The sequence below is a fragment of the Amborella trichopoda genome, chromosome 13 (assembly GCF_054954075.1).
Source record: "Amborella trichopoda isolate Santa Cruz 75 chromosome 13, AtrichopodaSantaCruz75HAP2 v2.0, whole genome shotgun sequence".
NCBI lineage: Eukaryota > Viridiplantae > Streptophyta > Magnoliopsida > Amborellales > Amborellaceae > Amborella > Amborella trichopoda.
Window position 1 is genome coordinate 22,585,084 of NC_142348.1, and position 23,766 is coordinate 22,608,849.

Below are 23,766 nucleotides of genomic sequence, written 5' to 3' on the forward strand. Positions count from 1 at the left end.
TACAAATCGGTATACATAAACGTTAATAATTGTATAAACTGATAATAAATGTATATATGGTCATATACATCAATATATATAGAAATTTAATATTAGTGCACTGTACATATACAGTTTACACATACAAACATATCAAAATATACACATCATAAATATATAGACATCACACAAATACACATATCAACATATTTTTTACAAATTAATAACTGTATATATAACTGATAACTGACGTATTGTAAGGTTATATGCATCAATATATATATATACACACTAAAAATAATAGTGTATACTACTATACATCAATAAGTTCACAAATTGTGCTACTAACCTTATAATATCACTGATAATAAAGTATATATATGGTCTTATACATTAGTGTATACATAAACTGTTTATACAAATGCAAATGAGTGTGCGTATAAATATATAAATGTATATATACGTTAATAACTATATAAACTGATAAAGGTGTATATAGAAATATTTCTATGCACTATCAATGCGTAAGGGTGCATGTGCGTGTGCATATCAGTGTATATATAACTAATCGCAAGTTTATACATACATGCATAAACATTCAGTATGTACATGTCGTATATATACACACTATATGTATATACAAACTGATAATCAGAGTCTATATGGTTATTTATATCAGTCTATACATAATGCACGTATTAGTGTAAACATACACAGCATATATGCACTTATCAACACGTAAGGGTGCATGTGCATGGGAATATCAGTGTATATAAACAATGACAATTGTATATAACTGATAGTAATCAACTGTATACATAGACGTATAAAGATATCAGTACATACATATCGTACACATATCAGACCATACACAACACACATATATGTGTAGTATTTATATCTGTGAGTGTGAGTGTGAGTGTGAGTGTGTGAATGCGTGTTTGTGTATATGTGTGTGTGTAGTATATAAATCAGTGAACATATAGGTTAATTACCGTATAAACTGATAATAAGTGTATATATGGTCATATACATCAATGTATATAGAAACGTATATATTTTAACACACTAACAATTGTATATATACAGTTATGCACTTTACACACTATGCACTTTATACACAAACATATCAATATATACTAAACGCATCTATATAGACATCACACACACACACACACATATCAATGTTATTTTTACACACTAATAACTGTATATATACCTGATAACTAATGTGGATTAAGGTTATATGCATCAGTGTATATATTCACACTGAAAACAATGGTATATATTGCTATACATCAATACGTACACAAATTGTGCTAATAACTGTATATATCACAGATAATAAGTAAATACATGGTCTTATATATTAGTGTATACATAAGCCCTTTTTACATAAGCATAAGAGTGTGCGTATATATATATCAGAGTACATATACGCTAATAGCATAAGTGTGTGCACATATCAGTATATATATAAATAATAGCAAATTTATACATAATCGTATATATATACACACTGTATATATATAAAAATAAAAATAGCTAATAAGTATATATATGGTCATATATATCAATGCAAATAAAAATGCATGTATTAGTTTAAATAAGTATCTATATGGTCATATATATGTCAGTGTAAATATAATGCATGTATTAGTGTATACATACACAATATATAAACACTTATCGAGTATGGGTGCATGTGCACGCACATAGGAATGTATATATACATTGATAATTGTATATAAGTGATAGCAAGCAACTGTATGCATACATGTATAAACATATCAATATATACATATCGTATATATACATATCGTATATATACACACATCAGTCCACACACAACATGAATAGAAGTGTAATATATATATCTGTGAGTGTGAGTGTGAGTGTGAGTGTGAGTGTGAGTGTGAGTGTGAGTGGGAGTGTGAATGTGTGTGTGAGTTTGTGTGTGTGTATGTATGTGTGAGTCAGTGTGAGTGTGAGTGTGTGTATGTGTGTAATATATAAATTAGTGTACATAATATAAAATTAGTGCACTGTATGTATACATTTATACACTTTACACATACACACATATCATTATACACACATCGTATATATATAGACATCAGATACACACACACATATCATTGTATTAACCACTAATAACAGCATATATAGATGATAACTAATGTATTGTACGGTTATTTGCATCAGTTTATATATTTACACTGAAAACAATGGTATATATTGATATATTGAAGGCTTCCGAGCTTGGCGGGTCGTGCGCGACAGATCGGTTAGCATGGGCTCAGTATGCCCCTATTGAACTCGAGTCTTATATGCTGATCGCGTAAGGACCGGTTCTTGATGGTCTTGGGATCGTGACAGTTTGGTGGTCAGGTCATATTTTATGACGCTGGCCACTATGCCGGATTCACGCACTTCCTCTTCGGGCCCTGTGATTTGAAGAGGGTAGAAGGGGTTCTAGTGAAGAGGGTCATCAGAGTTGGCTGCCCCAATTGTTTTAGTGGCTTCTCTGATCAGGATTTTCTGACCACTGTCGTGCTTAGCTTTGAGGCTTTTATGGACCTTATGCCAGAATTGCGATTGGGATTGCGACTGGCCGGCTTTTATTGTGCAAGAAAGAGCCGTCTCCATCAGATGAAGAAATGGGTGTGGGTCAGGAACTGGAGTCAACCTAGGCCAAGGAGGACGAAGGACTTGATCTCCCAACGAGTCATTGCCTTGAGCTCTCTTATGGGCTTTAGAGACATGACCGAGCTGATGGGGCTGGCTCAAGATGGTACTCTTGGGGAAGGCCTTCAGATGTGCAGATGCACAAGAGGCAAATAAGGTATTGGAAAAAGTACACTCATGCATATGTGGGCTGTATCAGTCCGACCCTAAGCTCTATGTACGGATACGCAGATTGGTGTATTATTGACCTTCGATGGCTGTTGATTCCTTAAACTATGCCAAGAGGTTCTAGGTGTGCCAAATGCACTCGAGCCTTATTCATTAGCGTCTAGAGCGCCTACTCCCTACAATGGCATCATGGCCCTTTTCACAAAGGGGTATGGACATTGTAGGTCTTATCGACCCTCCTTCTGCAATGGGTCATGTCTTCATTCTAGCGGCAACAGACTATTTCTCCAAGTGGGCTGAAGCGGTCCCCCTCAAGCAAGTTCTTAGGGCTACAGTGGCCAACATTGTGCGGTATCACATCATATACCGGTTTGGGGTGCCTGACCGAATTATATCTGACAATGGCCCTCAATTCAGAAGCCATCATCACATTGATCGCTTGGTTAACCATTTGGGTTTCAAGTGGAAGTATTCAACTATGTACCACCCTCGGGCGAACGGCTTAGCTGAGGCTTTCAATAAGACCTTGCGCAGTGTTTTAAGGAAGTCAGTATCAAAGACGAAAAAGGACTGGCAGGAGAAGCTTCTTGAAGCATTGTGGGCCTATCACACCACCACACGAAATGCCACCGATTCCACTACTTATTCTCAGGTCTATGGAGGTGAAGGAGTCTTACCTCTTGAGATTCAACTCCCTTCGTTGTGTCTCACCATACATCAAGGACTGACCGAAGATGAGAGGGCTAAGCTTTGCTATCAAGAATTAGATGGCCTCGATAAAAAGAGGTTAGAAGCTCAGCAGAATCTCGAACTCAACCAGGGGAGAATGAAGAGGGCCTTTGATAAGTCTGTCAAAGTCTGCTCATTCTCTCATAGAGATCTGGTTCCCGCCATCAAAAGGCCGATCATTATGCATGGGCATTGTCATGAAAGTCTCGCCAAATGGGGCTTACATACTGGCCCATCCTAATGGAGAGGAGGCGATGCCCCCCATCAATGGGTGATACCTAAAGAAGTATTTTCCTTGATACTCTCTCAAAAGACTCAATAAACAACAAAAAGGAAGTAAGAACAAAAAGAAAACAAAAGGAGGGAAAGAAAAGAAGCAAGACAGTTCAAACAAAGTTTAACGCTTTTTATTGCATTAGAAGGAATTACAAGCCAAAAAGCCCATTATTAGGGAGATTACAAATCTAGCAAGCAGTATTGCTCTAACAGCAGAAGAAAAGAGGGTAGTTGTGCCAGAGTTTCGCCCTTGCATCTGAGGAAAAGATGATGGTTACAGGCCAAAAAGTTGGTCTCACATAAGAAGAAAAGAGAGTAGATGCGCCAGAGCATCGCTCTTGCATATGAGAAAAAGATGATGCTCTCGCAGCAGAGGAAGGCAAAAAGGGTTCTAGATGGCTTTTATCAGACATACAAGGCAAACCCTTCTAACAAGGAACTGGGCTATGATGGAGAGCACGCCCCCTTCACAGTGAGTATCCTTCCACAGAACAACATGGAGTTCACAGTTGTGCAGGAGGACTTGGCTTCCAACAGACTTCATAAGCCTGGCCTTACCATTGGTCACCACCCTTTGCCTACCCAAGTCATCGTCGTGCATGACTATCGTCGCGCATGACTCAGCGCCATGTGTGATCCTCGTCGCGCACGACTCAGCGTCGTGCGTGATCATTGTCACGTATGACATAGTGTCATGCGTGATCATCGGCACGCATGACTTAACACCGAGCGTGATCATCGCCGTGCATGACTCAGCGCCATGCACGATAATTGTCGTCCTCAACTCATTGCCGAGCATGACCACAACCGGGCACGACTTGCCGCCGTCCATGAAAGGATCGCAGAGTGGGCATGAGGGCATAGTTACTGCCGCTCACTATGAGAGCCGTGTGTAACCTACCACTGTACGTGTTGGCCTGCAATTGTTCAGGCCCTGTGAATCTTCGTCTCCCCAGAGACTATTCAACTCCCTTCAGTTTATGTGACCCTTCGGTTGCTTATGGCTCTTTGCACCCTCCCAGTGACCGTTCGTCTCCCCCAATGATTGCTCACTACCCTACGACCTCTCGGTTTCTAGCTGGGAAACCTTATACCCATCAAGGAACTCTGCCACTTAGTGGGACCTTTCCCCTACCTCCACACCATCGGAAAATCGTCAGAAGTCTGCGGAACTACACCCTCAATCCCTATTTTCTCGCTCAATCGGTATCCCAGAACCCTTGCCATAATAACTTAGCTAACAAGACACCAACAATAGTGACCCCCGCAAACACCTCTGTGTTCCAAGCCAGAACTCTCTTTCTTGCTACTCTCGCCCTACGTTCTTGCCAAAATCCCCATCAGGAAGTTTCCCTCTCTCACTGCTAAACCTCTAAACGTTTTACCTTTGGTAAAATAGTGAAAAGGAGTTTTACCCCCTTAAATAGACGGCGTTCCCTTGAAGTGCCCTAAACAATTGAAAATGCCAGTCAGGCCCTTAAAGGCCAAAAGGCGATGGGCTGGACCGGAAGCCCAAACATAGGTCACTGCTGCCCATGTAGCGCCGAACATCCAGTGTCAGCCGGATCAAGACTAGGTCGAGCTCAGGCCTTAGGCCCAAACCTAGCACCGCGCATGAAAGTCACTAGCCAACGTCGTGCATGACCGTCGTTTATGAGGGCTGCTCAGCGCCGTTTGTGCAATTGTCACCTTGCCTATCGTCGCGCATGTTGTCGTCGACCACACTAGCGTCGTGCGTGCCTAAGCATGGCTACCGCCATTTGTGTTCTACTGTTATCCCTAGTGGAATTACATATGTGCCCCGGTCTGTCATCCCCGGTGGAGTTGCCAAGCTGGTTCTCGCCCTCCGAGTGGTAATGACTAGGTGGCATATGGCTCGGGTTTCAAGGAGAACCCGAGACTTGAGACTGCTCTCTCGAAAACCTTGTTAAGAAACAATGATAGGTACACCAACCAGTGAGAGATGAATTTAACGTGAGGTGAGACACACCTCACCTGGGTTCGTGACTCACTCGGGCTAACTCACGTGGGCACCCTCTTAGATCACGACGGAAAGCCCCTTAGTCCTACAACTAGTTCAAAATTGACTCCATTGACATGTACTCTCCTGTTTTTGCAATCACACATACACGATTAATTTACAAGACAAGTGGGCCAAGGGACCTCACCTTATCTTTGGGCGAATTCACACATGTGTGCACATTCAAAGGAGAAAGGGAAGAAGTGATGAGATGAAGATTGGGGTGATGGAAGGAGAAGAAAGAAATAGAATAGAGAAAAGAGACATTTGACCGGGTGGCTAGCCTGACACAGTGGTTAGACTGGTATGGTGACTGACCTAGCATGGTAGCAAGATAGGCACGGTAACTCAAACTGACACGGCTAGCGGTTTTGGGATGAACCATACCTGGGCTGTCGTAGACAATCAATGGTGTCGTTCTATTCTCTTTCCCGATGGAAGGGTGTGCCATTAGTGCCCTATGTAATAGGAACCCTAAAAAGGGACCTTTTGCCTAATCCTATGGGTTCCCTCCACAAACGGAAGATTTGGCTGAGAGCCACTGATATCCCCCTCCATGTGTGGCATAACAATACTTCTAGACAGATTGGTGAGACCTATGGCAATTTCTTTGCGATCCATTGGACGTCTTCTAAATTTCTCCCATTGGACACCATTCAGTTGCTCATTGAAGTCGTAGATCCCCTGCTCATACCTTCCAAGTCATGGCTTGTCATAAAGGCCACTTTTTTTGGGTTCATATTGCTTGGTATACTAGTTGACCCCAAAATAGTTGGGATAAAGCTAGGACAAAGATGATGATAGCCTCGCATTCTACATGATATACTCTTGGCAGCCATGGGCAGAACCATGGTGTAAAGTTGAAGAGGGACTATGGTAAGGTCCATTTAGAACAGACAACAGAAGTCCATGAAGGGTGGACTGCTGTAATCCACAGACACCAAGGAGAGCTCTTGTAACTATCGAATGGTAAATCTTGGGGGTCCTTATGTTCGTACCACCTCAGTTTAGATTCTAGATGCGAATGCATCTCAACATTGACGCCCCCTAATCTCTTTTGTGTAGCGCTGACACATGCCCTAGTGAGCTCTCCCCCAACACCTCCACTTCAAGACTACCATCATCATGTGTGCTAAAAAGCCTGCTAGTTCATGTAGAGGGATGATCAACTTGCCATCCTGAACCTGTCGATCTTCCCTACAACCAATACATGAGACAACTGGCTCCCCTAATCCCATCTGATAACCCACAATCGCCCCCCCTTCGCCCATCATGTGATATTCCACCACGTCTCCTCGATACAATCGAAGGCTGCAGTTTCATGGGATTGTGACACCTGTTCCCCCAACCTTGTCCTCTCATGTTTCCATTCGACCTATTTCTTTGGTTGTCACTTGTCAACTAACTCACCCTTCCCCACCTCTCTTGAGTAAAGAGTTGCGCGTGCTACTGTGGGAGGCACCCTCTAGCCATCTCCAATGTCATGTCAATCCCCTGTCACCGAACTCATCACCACGTCCCTCTCATCCACATGTACTCTCCCCTAGGGCTCTACTTTCCCACAATCAATGCAGGTTCTGACCCCCCTCTTTTCCTAAGTAAATCCACCACACCACCTCTCATCCCCCATCTTACCTCTACCATCTCTCATCCTGCGTAACAGAATGTCCCCCACCTATTGGCCCCCATTCCGCTTGCAGACCTGAAAAGATCAATCCCATGGGTGAATGCTTAAAAAATGGGTGAATGCTTAAAAACAAAACTTAATTACAATTTAGGAAATTGGAAATAAATCCCAAAATTAGGCGCAATGACCAAAATGTTCCTGAGATCTTTTCGGTTAATGTCGAAGCCGTCCCTGCATGCATGTTGTTTTGCCATGGCCAGATCTTGGAAGCTTTTTCTGCAACTTGTGGTGATGGTTCAGATGATTCGTAAGCATATCTTCAATGTCCTTGCGACTCTGAGCGTTTTGATGCCCTTTAGTCGTGCTGTGGTGGCCTTTTCCCACGGGGTGGAAGTCCAGCCAAATTTGTGAACTTTGTTTGCCAATGCAGTTTAACTCGCGATGTTTTAGCTCCTGGCTCTGCTTGCAAATGAGAGAGGAGATAGTCGCAGTCATTTTGCACTAAGTTTGGGCTGATTTTGTTCTGGTTTACGTTTTTGCCTAATTTGGGAGGTCATCGGAAAGAGGGATTTCGGCAACCGAGCAGATTTACTTATTCTATGACCTGGGGACTTGCATTCATCGGCCCTTGGATTAAATGCAAGAGTCATACCAGTCTGTAGCTCTTTGCGAGGCGGTTGCATTGCACTCGTCCCCACGTTGATTCGATGCTTGGATGTTGAGCTGTGCTTCACTGGATTTGAGGCTTTATTTTAGGCACAACTTTGGCTTGCCGGTGTCTTGTGTACTCAGAGGACCAGGCTGTTGCCGGCTCTCTCCTTGTTCACTTGGGAGATGTAAGTATGTAAAAAATGACGTACAACACTCACGCGCACCTTAAAGCAATCTCAGGATTAAGCGGGGCAATTCCAGCCTTTGCTTGTAGGGATGTCTGACCGAGGTGCGAAGAGGACCAGGGTCACATTGCCCGCTGAATTACCCGACTCTGGTGAGCAAGTTGAGGTAATGGTGGTGAGCCATGACGGGGAAGAGCCTAAAAACCCAATGGCTTGCTATGAGAATGTAGTAAACAACATTCTTGACAAACTCAAAGGGCTGGAAGACGTCTGTCCTATGGTGTCTTCCCATCAGGAGGTGAACTCTCCTCTTGAGCTGCCATGTGGAGAAGAGGAAAGACCTCAACTTTCCCCTCTTGTCTAGGCTTTGAGGCCTCCGAATACCCCAGTCTCTCTTGAGGACCAGCCCAACGTAGCTTCCCAAGCTACGCCATCGATGTTCACACAAGTGGACGTACACAGATGATCAATAAAAGCATCCAGGACTTACATGCGTCAAAAACACAGGAAAGTGTTTCATACCAGAAGCCTTATCCGCCTTTTATTGATCAAATCCCCTTTCCTATCAAATACTAAAAAAGGAGATTGTCGGTCTTTGATGGCGCTAGTTCTCCTCAACAGTACATGGCCCACTGCATGTTCGCATGCCCTCTTTCTCTAACTTCTTTCTCCCGTCCCTCTCTCTCCCTTTTCTAAACCCATAAAATCCTTCTCTCTCTCTCTCAAACTTCTTTCTTCTATCTCTCCTCCCAATCCACCTCTACTTGTCAATGGTAAAATTTAGATAATATATATCATCTTATATATTCATGAGGACCATGGGTTTGCATGATTAATACTGTAAAAATGTGAACTTCAGAGTAAAAGCATCACAAAGAAGGAAAGGGATAAATGCATAATTTTTTCCACTTTGTTTTTTCAATGCAGTGAGAGTTGAATTCCACGATTTTCCATTTTCGATGCAATGAGTTGACTTCCAGGATTTTTTAATATTGTGCGATGTTGTGAATTTCAAATTTCCGGTATAATATTGTAAACTTTACAAAATAGAAAAATAAATATCAGAAATTTCCTAAGGGGACACAAAAACCACTAGTGATGTATCAAGCAAAGTGGGATAAAAGCCTACTTTTAGTTTTACTTGTTTTTTCTCTTCATCGATTTTTCAGATATTGTGCGATGTAGTGAAAGTTTCAGAGATTGTGCGATGTAGGGAGAGTAGAAGGAGAGTATGATGATTTAACAAAGAAGAGAATTGCCAGGTATAAAGTAAAATGGATAAAATGGAGTAGAGAGAATGAGGAAAGAGAGGAAATGAAGGAGACTTGAAAATATCAATATCATACGTATTATAATATTAGCGGTAGTTATGAGATGTTTATAAATGACATATCTTTTGGTGGAAAGGTATCTTTGTAATATTTTGCTAAAAAAGAGGGAGGTGACCCATTCCATAAAAATAGGCAAGTCCTCTTAAGAAAGAGGGAGATAACGGTGTAGTTTTCTATTTTTAAAGATGGGGAGAAAATGATGTATCTTTTGGTGGAAAAGTATCTTTGTGATATCCATAGCTACTAATCTCCCGAAAAAAAGGATGGGGAAGAAATGACATATGTTTTGGTGGAAAGGTATCTTTATGATATTCATAACTACTAATTAAAAAAAACAAAAAACAAAAACTAAGAGGGAGATGACAATATCATAAAAATAGTGCAGGTTCTCTTCTGGTTTAAGATATAGTAGATAAATAGATGGATAGATAGATAGATAAGGGAAAGGTTTATCGTGAGAGGAGTCTTTAAACAATCAAATTTGTGCCTCTCTCAAAAATTTTTGTAGAAGAGGTTGTTTTGATGCCCAAGTATCATCAAATTGATCATCTCGAAATTAGACATGAGAAAAAAATAGATTTCAAGTTTTGAAAATAATATATTTTGTAAAACATTTTTGATAGTCAATTTTCAAGATTTTCACATATTTGTCCATCTACACTATTTTGAAGCTTTAAACAAAGATGAAAATATTATTTTAAAAATAAAATGACAATTGTCCACTGAAATGCAGCATTTGGGCCTAGCCGGCATCCAACGGGGCCTGATTGTAGTCGCTGCTGCATATTTCTTCTTCCCGATTTTATTCTGACTTGTGAGGATGGAGATGAGCACAAGATTGGGTTTGCATACAATGGAAACAGAAAAAGGGTGGGCAAGCCCTGTATTCAGTCATGGAAGGAGGGAATTTGAAGGGGAGAGAGCAGGAGCAGGTGTCAATTCCTTGCAAAAATTCCATCTCAACTCCACCTCACAAAGACCATCTCCCTCTATACAAACATCGACCTCCACTCCATTTAATTCTTTCTTCCCTGATTCCACGTCGCTTGGCTGTGAGCTTTCTTTTTATTTTCTCTCCTTTCATTCTTTCGGATTCTTGACTACATTTTGATTGTAACTTTTTGTGTTTCCCTCTTTGTTTTTCTCATATCAGATGTTTCTTTTGTTAGGAACATCCTGTTTTATCAAAACTTGTGTGATGACCTGATTCATAGATGATGAACTTATGCGTGGTGAGGATATGATAGATTGGTGACAATGATGGTTGAGGAGGTTCCATTTCTGTTTTTTCTTTATGATGAACTTATGCGTGGTGAGGATATGATAGATTGGTGACAATGATGGTAGAGGAGGTTCCATGAAATGCCCCCAAACAGAAAAGAAACCTCGGAACCTGAACACTCTATGTATTCTTCTATGCTGGTTGTGTTCTCATTGTCCTCTTTTATGCCCATGGGGCAATGATACAAATTCAGGACCTGACTGCCGTTACCAATCACACTGATGTTGGAACCTAAATGCTTGTTTTTTTTTATAAAAATGATGTGTTTTCAGTTCTAACAGAATTGTGATGTCAATATAATCAGCATCTCTGCTCTATGCTCTTTTTGATTCGAGATGGGTCGTGTAGACTCTTCCAGGGATAATCTGTCCATGTTTGAGTAGTCACGAAATGAGATGTTAAGAGCGCATTCTGTACCAAGAACATGTATTTTGACTTGAATTGTTTAATGATGAACTCATTGGTTATTTTTATGATCAATCCATTTGTTTGTGCTTGAATCCTTTTATGTAGGTGCCTGCTACCAGTTATCTCTAGTGCCGGGTTTGCTAGGACTTAGATGCATTTCAGTTGTTTTCTACTAATTAATTTTTATTGTATGAGGTGATTTTATGTGTTGTCTAGGGCTGGAGGCATTGATTGTTCTGGATCCCAATCAAATTTGACATTCATGGATAATTTATTGTTTTTGATAGTTTTTAATTGGGGTGCTTTTATGTTTTTGACGAGAAAAGAGTGTTAAGTGCCATTTGTATTGTCAATCATATGTGCTTTTCTCATTCTAATTCTAAGTATAATTGGGCTCTTTTATGGGCGCTAGAATGTGAAGTTAATAGCATCGCTTTGAGAGTCAGTAACCATTGAATTGTGTGTCTTGTTATATTGATGATGACTAAGTTTCTTAAGAAGTGAGTCATCATGGTATGTTTTCATTGCCAATGTTTGATATCCATCCTAGATGCTGCAGTAGTGGTGGTACCTGGTAGGTGTAACATTGTTGGAAGCTATTAAGGTTTATCTTTGGCTTTTTCACTTGGATTTTTCTGTTATGGCCCTGCATAGCATAGATTAATGTGGTAGAGCTGGACTGTTAACCTTGTGCTTGAAAGAATTTAATAATTAGCTCCATGGAAATCAACTATTTTTTTTCCCTAAAGGACTCTATAGTAACTACTACCATTTAATCCACTTGTTATCCACAATTTTCAGGCACTAATGACAGCCTCAGCCCTCTATTATTCCTGCATGATTCCCATATAGATGGTATAGTGTGGTCTAGATGGACACTAAACGTGGTGTTTGAAGGAGCTGGATAATTAGTTCTATGGACATCAACTATTTAAAGGAAAAACAAATCTTAAAGGAAATTCCTAGTGCTCTTCAATTACCATATGTGTTTCTTAGTTGGTGGAGACCACCCTGTATTGTTTGCAATTCTATTTAATAGCAACCATTAATTCTTTACAAGGAAACGAACAAAAATTTGAATTACCCTCATGAGTTCCTCCCTTGATATATCTTCTTCGAATAAAGAAATAATAAATTTCTTTCTTTTCTTCCCAAAAATCCTCCCATCTCTCTCTCTCCCCCCTCCCTCTCTCTCTCTCCTAGATATCCAACTATATAAGTGATTTAAATTTCAACAATCAATTTCTCTTCTATACTCTTAAATAAAATCTGTCACATATCGGCTCTTATTAAATCTCTTTTAGTCACATTCCCCCTTTCTTTAACTCTTCTTCCATAAAGAGGAACTGAATAATAGTTTCCTTTTTTCTTTGATACTTTTATACTTCTCTTTTTGTGTGATGTAAATTTAATGGTTAACAGTAGTTCATACAAAGAAAGAATATCTCAATATTCGCAAAAAAAAATGAAAGTTTTTAATGGAGTACCCCCATTTCTTATTGGATTCCTAAAAAATAACATTTATAATGATTTTAATATATTTTTTAATATTGGTGTTTGGATTTTTTCAAGCCGAATCCGATCGATTCGGTCGATTCCTAATCCGAATCGTCGATTCACCGATTCGGATGGGTTTTTGGGGTGCTCGATCCGAGGCACAGATCCGTTTTTTAAACCACTGATCTGGATTATATTTTTTCCAAATTTAATCTTGTCCAGTGTCTAATTTCCATATAACATTTATGCTCAACCCTCGAATGACTTCTAGTGGACCTCCATTGCAATTAATCAAGAGTTAGACATGTACTGATGACTCACCCCACATACCCCACACGCCCCCCACAAAATATAAAAGAAAAGCTTTGAATTGTTTCAAATGGCAGAAGGTCGTTTTCAAATGGCGAAAGGTCGATGTCACCAACGTCTTCCTCATCGCCACCGTCTTCCCCATTTCTCCTGGAATGAAATTTACGCGTTATACCCAATAACCCATCTTCGCACCTCCCACCAGAAGAGACTTCCGCCTGCATCTTTGTCCATCTCTCTGTCCTATGCTCGAGTTGCATCTTCCCCCCCTCCTATTCTACTGGAGAAGAAGCATCAGGAGTCTTCCACCCCTACCGCGTTTTCTCAGATTTCCCCTTTTTTACCTTACTGTATTACCACAATCCCAGAAGAGACAGATAGACTAGTCAGGAAACTTTCAGCATCCTTGGTCGGGAGTTTTCACCTGGGGCGAGATGACTCAACAGGGATCGAGAAGTGGGCCAGAACCCTTTGGGGGGAGCCCTATCTTATCAGTAGACGGCTCTCTAATGGAGACTACTCTCCTTCCCCTCTTAGGAACAGGCTAACTACCCCTTACTCAAAGAACCTAACCCTTCCTTCAAAGGTGTTCCCTGCTCCTTGCGCCGTTGGTCTCCTAAAGAAAGTTCCTACAGGAAGCAAAGGGTATGGCTTACCCTTCATCGTATCCCGTTGCATGCTTGGTTTCTAGAAATCTTTAAGAGACTGGCGGCATCCTATGGTAACCTAGTTTCCATCCACTGGATCTTGCTGGAGTCCTTGCCTTTGGGCTCCATTCGCCTCTTGATCGAGGTCTCGGACACCACAAAGATTCCGAGCACGCTTTGGCTGGATGTCAACGAACTCTTCTACCCTATTTCGATCTCATGGTCCTCTGCTTCGCCTCCCTCCCCCGATTTCCGTCACCAACCTATCGGGGATTCTCTTTTGGCTACCTCTTCTCAGCAGTGGGTGGTGGTGACAAAGAAGAAACACAAACGTTTGAGACCTCGTCGGAGACCCCCAGAAATGCTGCATCAACAAACTTGGCGCCCTCGCCGGTCGAATTCTACTCAGAAAACAGCTAGGAAATCCTCTTCGATCCTGGTAAGGGATTCACAGGAAGGCCAAACTCAGTTTGACTCGCTTACCTCTCAGGAATCGGTGATGGACTAGATGGTGTCTCCGAGTCCTTTGGAAGACGCGAGTGTTGTTGCCGACTTGAATCGATGCTTGGGGAAAGAGGTAATCGTGGACAACATGCCTCAAAACTGTTCGGGGTTAGGCGATCGACCCGGCTCATCGTCCCCCCTTCCCCCTCTTTTGCTTCGCAAGTCTCCGGGTCGTCCCTTCTACCCGACCCATCCTACCCCATTCCCCTCATCTTCCCTTCTCACTTTGCCTCTCTCTCCTCTCTTGAGGCTACCACGTGCCCCACTCCCGCACCTACCCCCTCACATATGTTGCATGCCTTGGAACCCACGCGGCCGCCTCAACTGACTGCCTCCTCTCGTGTGGCATCAGATAGCTCTTCGCAGCAGAGAGAGCAACCCGAGGCCATCCCCTGTCCCTGCTTCAGGCTGCCTCCTCACCCTCTCTCCCCCAGGTGTCACCTTCCGACAACTTTGACCCCTCACCTACCCCATGTCCTTTCCCCCTTGGTGGCGAGCCTCAGCCCGACCCGCCATCCCTTGCTCTACCCCTCTCTCATCCCCCAAAGAAGGGCCCGCTACCCGATGTTATTGCAATGGTCCTCTGTCGCTTGATCCCAGCCAGCTGGCCATCATCCAGCCTTTGTTCGAGAAGGCCCCGTCGAATAGTATTGACGTACCTCCTACGGAGCATTCATCAAGAGGCTCTGTTACTCCACCAATCTCCTCCCTTATATGTCCTTCCTCTCAACCACCTCACCCTGAATCTGGGTCTGTCTCCCTTCATACCTCCATCTCATCCATTGATTCTGGGGTGGTGCAGTACGTCGAATCTAGCCTTGTTTCTCCTCAATCTGCTACTTGGTGGGTTGGTCCTCATCTTCACTCTACCTTCCTCTCTCTTTCTTTCTATCTGCTAAACCTTGACTCCCTCTCTCCCGTGGGCTCCAGACCTTCCCCCGCACAGAAGATGGACAACGATCTCTTTGCAGTTGGCATCGTCCCCGCCCAATCGCTGGACCCTTCCCCTCTTGATTCTACTTCAGTCGCAGACATCTTGGCCCCCCACATTTCCTTTACCCCTCACCTTGTTCATATCCAAAGAACCCAGATCATCCACTATGTGTGGTCCCCAAACTCCCCTTACCCTCTGTCCTCCTACACCTCCATCCAGACTTACCAATTCCTAACTTATATTCCTGCCTTCTCCTTCCTACTGATAATGCCTTCCCCTATCTTGGCTAACCCTACTACTCCTAATGTTCAGGACCTGGAAAACACTCCAGTTGATAACTCTCCACTATACCCCATTCCGAATAGTTCCTCTGGTCAACCTCTCCATCCTTCCGCTCACGACATTGACCCTGTGCTGACCTTCTCTCCTCCCGCTCATACTAGCTCTAGCTCCCCTCCTCTTCCAACCCTACCCTCTGACCTTTACCCGTCGGCCCAGCCCTTCAACTCTTCCTCTGAAAATCTTGTTGAACCTTGGTTACAGGGTGCCGAGGATGCAGAAGAAAATTTAGAAGACAGGTCTAACCGAGAGGAAGATAGGATGAGAACAATGTACATGATAATGGGTTTTGAGTACAATGGACCTGAAGGATCAGCACAGGTTCATCACGGCTGACGCAGAAAGCAGAATGTAGGTGAGAATCAAAGGACAAAGAGAGTTAAGCAACTTCTTTTCTTCCTTTTCCTTCCCAGGGAAAGTAACTGATTTCAGCCCTTCCCCATCCATTCTTGGTCGCCCGAGGAGGTCCCCCAAATTGTCATCCTCCCTTGCTATCACCTATCACAAATGAAACGACTAATTTGGAATATCAGAGGCCTTGGTCAGGACTCTAAGAAAGACGCCGTCAAAGCCTTAACCCTGAAACTCTCCCCAACTATTCTTGCCCTTCTAGACCCTGACTTAAAGCTTGTTCGTCGGGTCTGGGGCAGGAGACCTTGCCAATGGGTCTCTCTGCCGTCTATTGGAGCCTCAGGAGGAATATGGGTGATTTGGCATCCATCAGACCTTTCTCTCATCTAACATTTCGTTGGGAATTTTCTATGACTCTCCTCCTTCCTAATAATTCAGATGGAATCCCCTGGAAATTTTCGCCTGTCTATGGCCTGAACTCAAACACCATCAGACAAAGATTGTGGGCTGAGTTGGATCACATTGCCTCCCTTCCACATCCCATTTGGTGTGTTGGGGGAGATTTTAATGTGGTCCGCTGGTCCCACGAGAGGAACTCCTCATCTTCAATCTCCCAAGAAATGAGGGATTTCTTAGATTTTATTAACCGTAATCAGTTGATAGATATCCCTCTTCAAGGCTGCAAATACACATGGTCCAACCACAACTTAATAGGTTCTTGATAGGTTCTTGATTTCAGCAAATTGGGAGGAACATTTCCCTAGATCGCTATCTTTGGCCCTACCTAAACCTACTTCGAACCACTGTCCCATCCTTCTCGACACGAATCCTGTAAATAGGGGCACCCGACCTTTCAGATTCGAACTGCATTGGCTCCTAGAGAAGGACCTCCCAGCCCTTGTTAAATCCCGGTGGACAATGGTTTTAGCGTTTAGACGGCAACATGTTTTGCCTTCCATCATCTCTAACTCACAATCTGCCTTTATCAAAGGTAGACAAATTCTGGATGGGGCCCTTGTGGTCCACGAATGTGTCCATTCGAGACACATTTCCAAACAACCAGGTTTCATCTTCAAAATTGACTAGGAGAAGGCATATATGATCATGTGGATTGGTCAGTCTTTGATGCGACTATGGCCAGAATGGGTTTTAGGGAGAGATGGAGGAAATGGATGAGGGGTTGCTATTCGAACCCTCACTTCTCCATCTTCATCAATGGAACCCCTCTAGGCTACTTCCCCTCTTCTAGGGATCTCAGACAAGGAGACCTCCTTTCCCCCTTCCTTTTTGACATAGCTGCTGAAGTCTTTAGCCATTCCATTGCTCGAGTCTACCAAGCAGGCCTTATTATAGGTTTCAAAACTAGTAGACAAGGGCCCACTATCACTCACCTACAGTACGCGGACGACACTTTAGTCTTCCTGGAAGCTACTGCTGCTGAGGCAAAAAATCTAAAAACTTTCCTCAGCTGTTTCCAATTAGCTATTGGGTTCAAGATTAATGTGGAAAATCTTGTATGCTGGGGGTGGCTTTGTCACTTGGTGAGATTAGGGATCTCATTTCAGATTGGGAATGTAAAGTCCAAAACCTGCCTACAACCTACCTGGGCCTTTCCTTGGGTGTTCGTAAGCCAAGAAAGTAGCTTTGGTCCCCAGTACTGGACAAGATCAATCAACGATTGGCCGGGTCGAAGGGTAGATACCTTTTCTTTGCAGGAAGAACTACCTTGATAAAAGCTACCATAGCAAACTCCCCAATCTACCTCATGTCCCTTTACCATATGCCTGCTCATGTGGCGAACCGCCTGAATCAACTCATGAGGAATTCCCTTTGGTCTGGGCAAGAAGACAAGAGGAGATACCACTTTGTTGCTTGGAACAAGGTTTGCCAACCAAAAGTACAGGGAGGTCTTGGGATAAAGGTACTGCGCAATCACAATGCAGCATTGCTTGGGAAATGGTGGTGGCGCTTAGCCACTCAGCCAAATGCCCTTTGGGCGCAGGTCTTAAAACTCAAGTATAAGATTCCATCATAAAATTGGCTCCCGGGAAGAGCCCAAGTCCATAATACCTCAGGGGCCTGAAGTCGCTTTTAACAGTCCTGTCCTCTTTCAAGATACACATTAGGTTCCACTTGAGAGAAAGGTCGAGAGTTAAATTTTGGCAAGATATATGGCTAGGGACTTCCCCTCTTCGTGAGGCCTTCCCAACTCCCTTCTCTCTCGCACAAAACCAAGATTCTTCTGTGGCCCAGGAACTTAGCACCTTGGGAGGCTGCAGAGTTTGGAATCCTTCCTTTAGAAGGAGCCTAAACGAAGTCGAGACGGCAGATTTCCAGCGACTATTGAACTCCCTGCACTCTCTCTTCTTCATTTCTCAAGGAAGAGATGATATCATTTGGACCTTAACTCCCTCGGGCAAATTCTCTGTGGCTTCACTCTACAAAAACTTTTCCTCTCCCCATCCGAACACTTCTCTAGAATTTGGTCCACTATTGCACCACCCAAAGTACAGGCCTTCAACTGGCTCGCCTTCTCGCAAAAAGCTCTCTCAGTTGATCAAGTACAAAGAAGAGGGGTGCCCATTCTGAATAAGTGTGTTTTGTGTGAATGTGAGGAGGAAACAAACTCCCATTTGTTCCATCTTTGTGCCTTCTCTTCAGACTTATGGGGCAGGGTACAACTTTTTGGCTTACAATGGGTTACCCCACCCTCGGTAAAAGGCCTCCTTACCATCAATTTTGAATCAAGCTGGCCAAAGGCAGGTAGAATCCTGTGGAAAGCGACCTTAGCTGCTACCATTTGGCTAGTATGGATGGAAAGAAACTCCAGATTTTTTTGAGGGATTAAGCTTTCAATTTTGGCCATTTTTCAAAAGGTAACCACCCTGGTGACCTTTTGGGCATCCAACATGAAGTTCTTAGCTGGAATTCCAAGGTCCTTCTTCCTTTCCCAATGGGGAAATATCCTTCATCACCAACCAGCAGGGGCAGCTAGACCAAGTCTCTGGTTACCACCGAACGATGGGTGCTCCTTGAGGAACCCTGGCCCAGCAGGGTCAGGAGGGGTTTTAAGAGACTTTGAAGGCAATATTCTCATCACCTTCACCGATTACCTCGGCATCAAGGACTCTCACGATGCGGAAGCCTTAGCCCTCCTCCTTGCTCTAAAAAAATTCAACTCCTCCTAGGGCTCTAGCTTGATAGTGGAAGGTGATGCTAAGAATGTCATCTCATGGGCTAGTAGGACATGTGATCCTCCATGGTACTTGATCCAAGTTTTTAACGAGGTTCAATAAATTTGCAGGGCTATGTACTTCTCATGGCAGCATACCTAGCGGATGTCCAACGACTTCGCGGATTGGTTGGCGAGGGAGGGTGCTAGAAGACAGGGTGAGGCAGTTCAAACTGGGTCCACCTTCTTTTTTGCTTTGGACCAGTGAAGCCCCTTTTTAATTTTTTGGGCCCTTTTATTTTTCCTTGTCATTGTACATTTGAAGGTGGGGTGGGGGAGGGGGGGGGGGGGGCAATTTTATAAAGCCCTATCCTAGCCTCTTTTTGTGAACCGCACTTATGGGGGAATCCTATTACTGTACATGGGTTTTCGATCTTTTTTTTACCGGGTCGTCTAGAGGATTCTCCTGGAGAGAGAATATACTGTAATTCCCTTTCTCAGCAATACAAATGTTAACATTATCAAAAAAAAAAAATTTGTGGTGTGTAGGTGGTGACGTCAATGTCATAAGTTGGTATTTTGAATATAATAATGGTGGCTTACATCTAGCTGATAGGCTTCTCTTCCCATGTGTCTAAGCATAACCTCATACACCTCTAACTCAATAGTGCCTCTTCCACTTGGTCAAATTACCTCGTCAACCACACCTTAATGAAGCTCGATCCACTTATGTTCATCCTGGATTGGGAGGCCGCTTTCCAAAGCGTTCACACTAGAACCTTGCGCAATCTCCAGTTCCGAAGAATCACTAACAGTGATGAAGCATGGCTAGAGTGGCCATTTTTGGAGTTTGAAGTACTTAAAGCTATCACAAAGCTTGGCCAAGACAAAGCCCTGGCTTAACGTATTCCCAATTGCCACTTTTGGGAGTCTTTGGGGCCTGATGTGATGGGGATCTTTACCCCTCTTCATCCTGATGTGATGGAGATGTTTGCCAAATTACACCAAAGAGTTATCATTTACAAAGGCCCTAAACCCCCAGCTTGAAGTTGCTTATAAACTTCAGACTATAAGCTTATTGAATGATTCCTACAAAAGTCTTAGCCAAGGTTGTTGCATCTGGGCTTCGCCTGCTTAACGAGGTTTTTTCTCCACCCCGAGGTACTTTTGGACAAGGTATGCAAATCTTGGATGCAGCCATCTTTGCTAACAAGTGAACTGATAAAAGGCATAAGTCTGGAAGCCGCCTACATTGATCTATTAATTGGGCCTTGAAAAGGCAGACGACCATGTTAACTGGGATATGTGGGACCTAGTTATGACAAATATGTTGTTTGATTATGACTGGGGAACATGGATGACTAGTTCCATATCAAGTGTTCATTTCTCATTCCTCATAAATGGATGTCCCCATGAATGTATCCCATCTGTTAGGGGCTTGAGTCAAGGTGACCAAGTGTCATTTTTCCTTCTCAATCATAACCAATGTGTTCAATAGAGGTGAAGAAGTACAAAAATGTCTCTTAAAAGGAGAGCAATATTGGGCCAAATGTCTAATAGCCTTCGAGTTATATGTTCTCAGTGGGAGTTGTACCCTAGTCCCTATCTCTCCAACGGCTTTAGGGAAGTGGGTTGGTTTCCTCTATTTAATGGCCTAAGGGTGGTTTTGGTATTTTGATGTTTTCTATCTAAGGTTAGGGTTTGTTGGGAATTGTGGTTAATGGGTTTGGGTTAAGGTTCTCTCTCTGTGGAGGTTTCTTTCTCAAACCCCATGGAGATAGTGTCGAGGCTTCAAATATGTTCTACACGTCGAGCGCTTTCCAATGCAATGTATTTTGTGGGCATTTTCTTGCTGGAATGTGGTTTATTTTTAGAAAGAAATTGAGATTTTTAGCATCATGCAATCTTCAAGTTTCATGATCTATGCTCGGTTTTTCGGTGATTTCTCACCATCTGGGAGGAGATTTTCGATGAAATGAATCGGGATTCCACAACTGTTCTTTTCATAAATATCAAGCCACGATCAACCCAGAGATGGGAGGTGATTTTGGGGCCTATCTATGTCTAGCTTTTGGCTTGGACACCTTCAATGACCAATAACTCATCGGGTTTTAGGAGTTTTGGGTGACTCTTGCTGCAAATCATTGCAGGATCGAGCTCTACAATTCTAGGGCAACAGAATAAAGAAGAAGACATGTATCGAAAGTGGCACGTTGCTGATAGTTTGATGTTCATCCATAAAAGACTCAAAATCCCTTTAAATCTTGAAGTCTTTTATTCAAATTTGTTGCAAAACAATTGTTACGTGACTCTCTACAATTTGGTGGTGTCCAATCATTTGTTTGATAGTAAGTGCCTGTATGGGTATGGGTTAAACCAAGTTTTCCAAGGACAAATATAGATATTTTGGGCATTTTTATGTCAAGAAAATTGCCCTTTTTGCATCATAACGGGACAAAAAGGTGATAATTCAGCCATGTAAGGCCCATACTTTAAATAATCCATCCATGGTTCAAGGCATCTATATAAAATCCTGGTGGGGACATTGGTTGGAAGCTATTTGCATTGTTTGGACTGTTTACAACAGTTAGAAAACCATCGAAATGGGCCATTTTGCTGTATTTCCTACCTAAAAACAATAGTTGCATGAAATTAACTTTTCAATAGTTTGCTATGACACATTACCTTTAGTAAATGTGGTCAAATGGCGTCAGATTGATGTTAAATTTTAAAGTTATGGGTTTTTTGCCTCGTGCTACTATTTTCGAAAGTCTCGGGCCCGTCAGGTTCCAATTTCTGGTTGTTCTTTTGTAACTTTGCTATCTTTTGTGTGCTTGATAGGCGATGTACTATAGTCTGAGAATAGTTCTCCCTATTTCTCATCACCGAGCATCCTTTTGAGCTGATTTTTAGGGGATATCTTAGGGGTATCTTGGATTAGATTTGAGTCATGCTTTTGTCATGCTCTATTACTGACGATCTGATAATAGATCTGGGTCATAACTGACTTCATAACTCATGGCTTTTATTTGTTGGGCCTTCCATCATCCAAAATGATCCCTTGAATTTAGGCCCAATACGTTTCTGTTTCGGGCCCCCTCTACCATCTTTGGTATGTCCGGCTTTTTCCGATGCATACTATCATATTGCTATCAGACTGGACTACCATTAGTTTGTTTGCAATCTATGGGCTGCCTTAGACTGGGAAACATCATCTACCATACTTCTCAAGGATTTTGGGTACAATGTGGCCTGGATACCCGTCCTCTGGTTTCAAACTGGCATTTTGCTACAGGTTTGCCATGTGTGGCCTACCAGGTGCTATATGGTGTAACAATAGGCTCGAACAAATGTGTGCAAGATTCATTTGATAGGAATAGGTTTCAAAGTGGAGGCTTGGAGAGTGGGCGAAACGAATGAAATAAAGGATATAGGACAATCTTTTGGAACAAAAATATTGGTCTTCACTAATGTGTAGGTAAACCCAATAAAGCTCAATGGCATTGATTATAGGAAGGTCCCAAAGAAGGTCGGCATCATGTAAAAGCTTATTCTTATTCCTGGAAGGTTGTCTTACGCACATTAAAGCCACCCTTTAAAGCATTCCCATTTTCTACATGTCCTTGATTCATAAGCCTATGAGCATAATAAGAAAAACATGAATGACTAAAAAAACATGAATGACTGATGTGTTAGTTCCTCTGGAGCACGCCTAGAGACCTACATGAATTCCATTTGCTGAACTGGTAAAAGGCTTGCTAACTCAAGGAGCCATTTGGTCAGGGGATCAGGAGGTAAAGAGTGTATCAAGCTAGGGAAATGGTGGTGGTTCACAGTGCACCTTGACCACATTTGGCTTATCCATCATCCAACCATAGTTATGCAACGGAACCTTCATGAAGGTTTCCTAGAAGACCATCTACGTCTCGGACATCAGGCTCATGGAAGGGTATCAATTTTCTTCGCCATTCCTCTACTCATACCATGTTCATTTCATTGCCAAGTCAGGTGAAGAAACCAGATTTTTGAGAGCTTGTAGCTTAACCAACAGACTTGGAGGTCCACTTTCTATGTAACCCGTGTTGCACATGGTGTGGAGCAGTTTTTGTAGGGTGCTGGGGGGCGCTTTGCGGGCATGGGAGGGGGCACAACAAGTTTGAGCTCCTCTCTTTTGTCATAATTGGGATGATGAAGAGGTGAATTTGGAGGCTCTAAGAAGCCACTTCATCCCCTTTAGAGGCGGCTGAGATTATTTGGTGCCCCACCTCAGCAGGTGCCTTCTCTGTATCCTCCTCTTAAAGAGTCCTCACTTCACAGCACTGGCTCGTGAACCATTAATTGTTCGAAGAGTCTGGTCCATCCCTGCCTTGTCAAAGTTGCATGCATTAAATTGGCTTGCTAAATCCAACAATCCTTTGACCGTTTGACGCAATAAAAATAGAGGCATCCTGCTTTCAAACTTCTATATCATGTGCATACATGGAGAAACGGTCAACCACCTTCTACTACGTTTCCAGTTTGCCTCACAGGTATGGTCCTTTCTTAGTATTTCCGAGTGGCAATAGGTCACCGCTGTGCCTTTAGAGGGCCTTTTCCAAAGTCGGCTATTGCCACAAGAAAAACAAACCCCTCTCCCCTAAACACAAACACATAAAAAAAACAAAGGAAA

At 42.8% G+C, this 23,766-nt stretch overlaps 1 protein-coding gene across 5 annotated transcripts in view; it reads left to right on the plus strand.

Moving 5' to 3' along the window:
• Positions 1 to 10,437: 10,437 nt before the first annotated feature.
• The window catches only part of LOC148779086 (uncharacterized), a 52,258-nt gene continuing 38,929 nt past the window's right edge, over positions 10,438 to 23,766 (plus strand). For 4 of the 5 annotated variants that reach the window (XM_088854929.1, XM_088854930.1, XM_088854928.1 and 1 more), the window contains exon 1: positions 10,438 to 10,706. In XM_088854929.1, the coding sequence (XP_088711055.1) occupies positions 10,475 to 10,706 (232 nt within the window). In that variant the 5' untranslated portion in view covers positions 10,438 to 10,474. Of the gene's footprint in view, positions 10,707 to 10,771; positions 11,061 to 23,766 lie in introns of those variants that run through there. The other variant, XM_088854932.1, reaches the window with a different exon arrangement.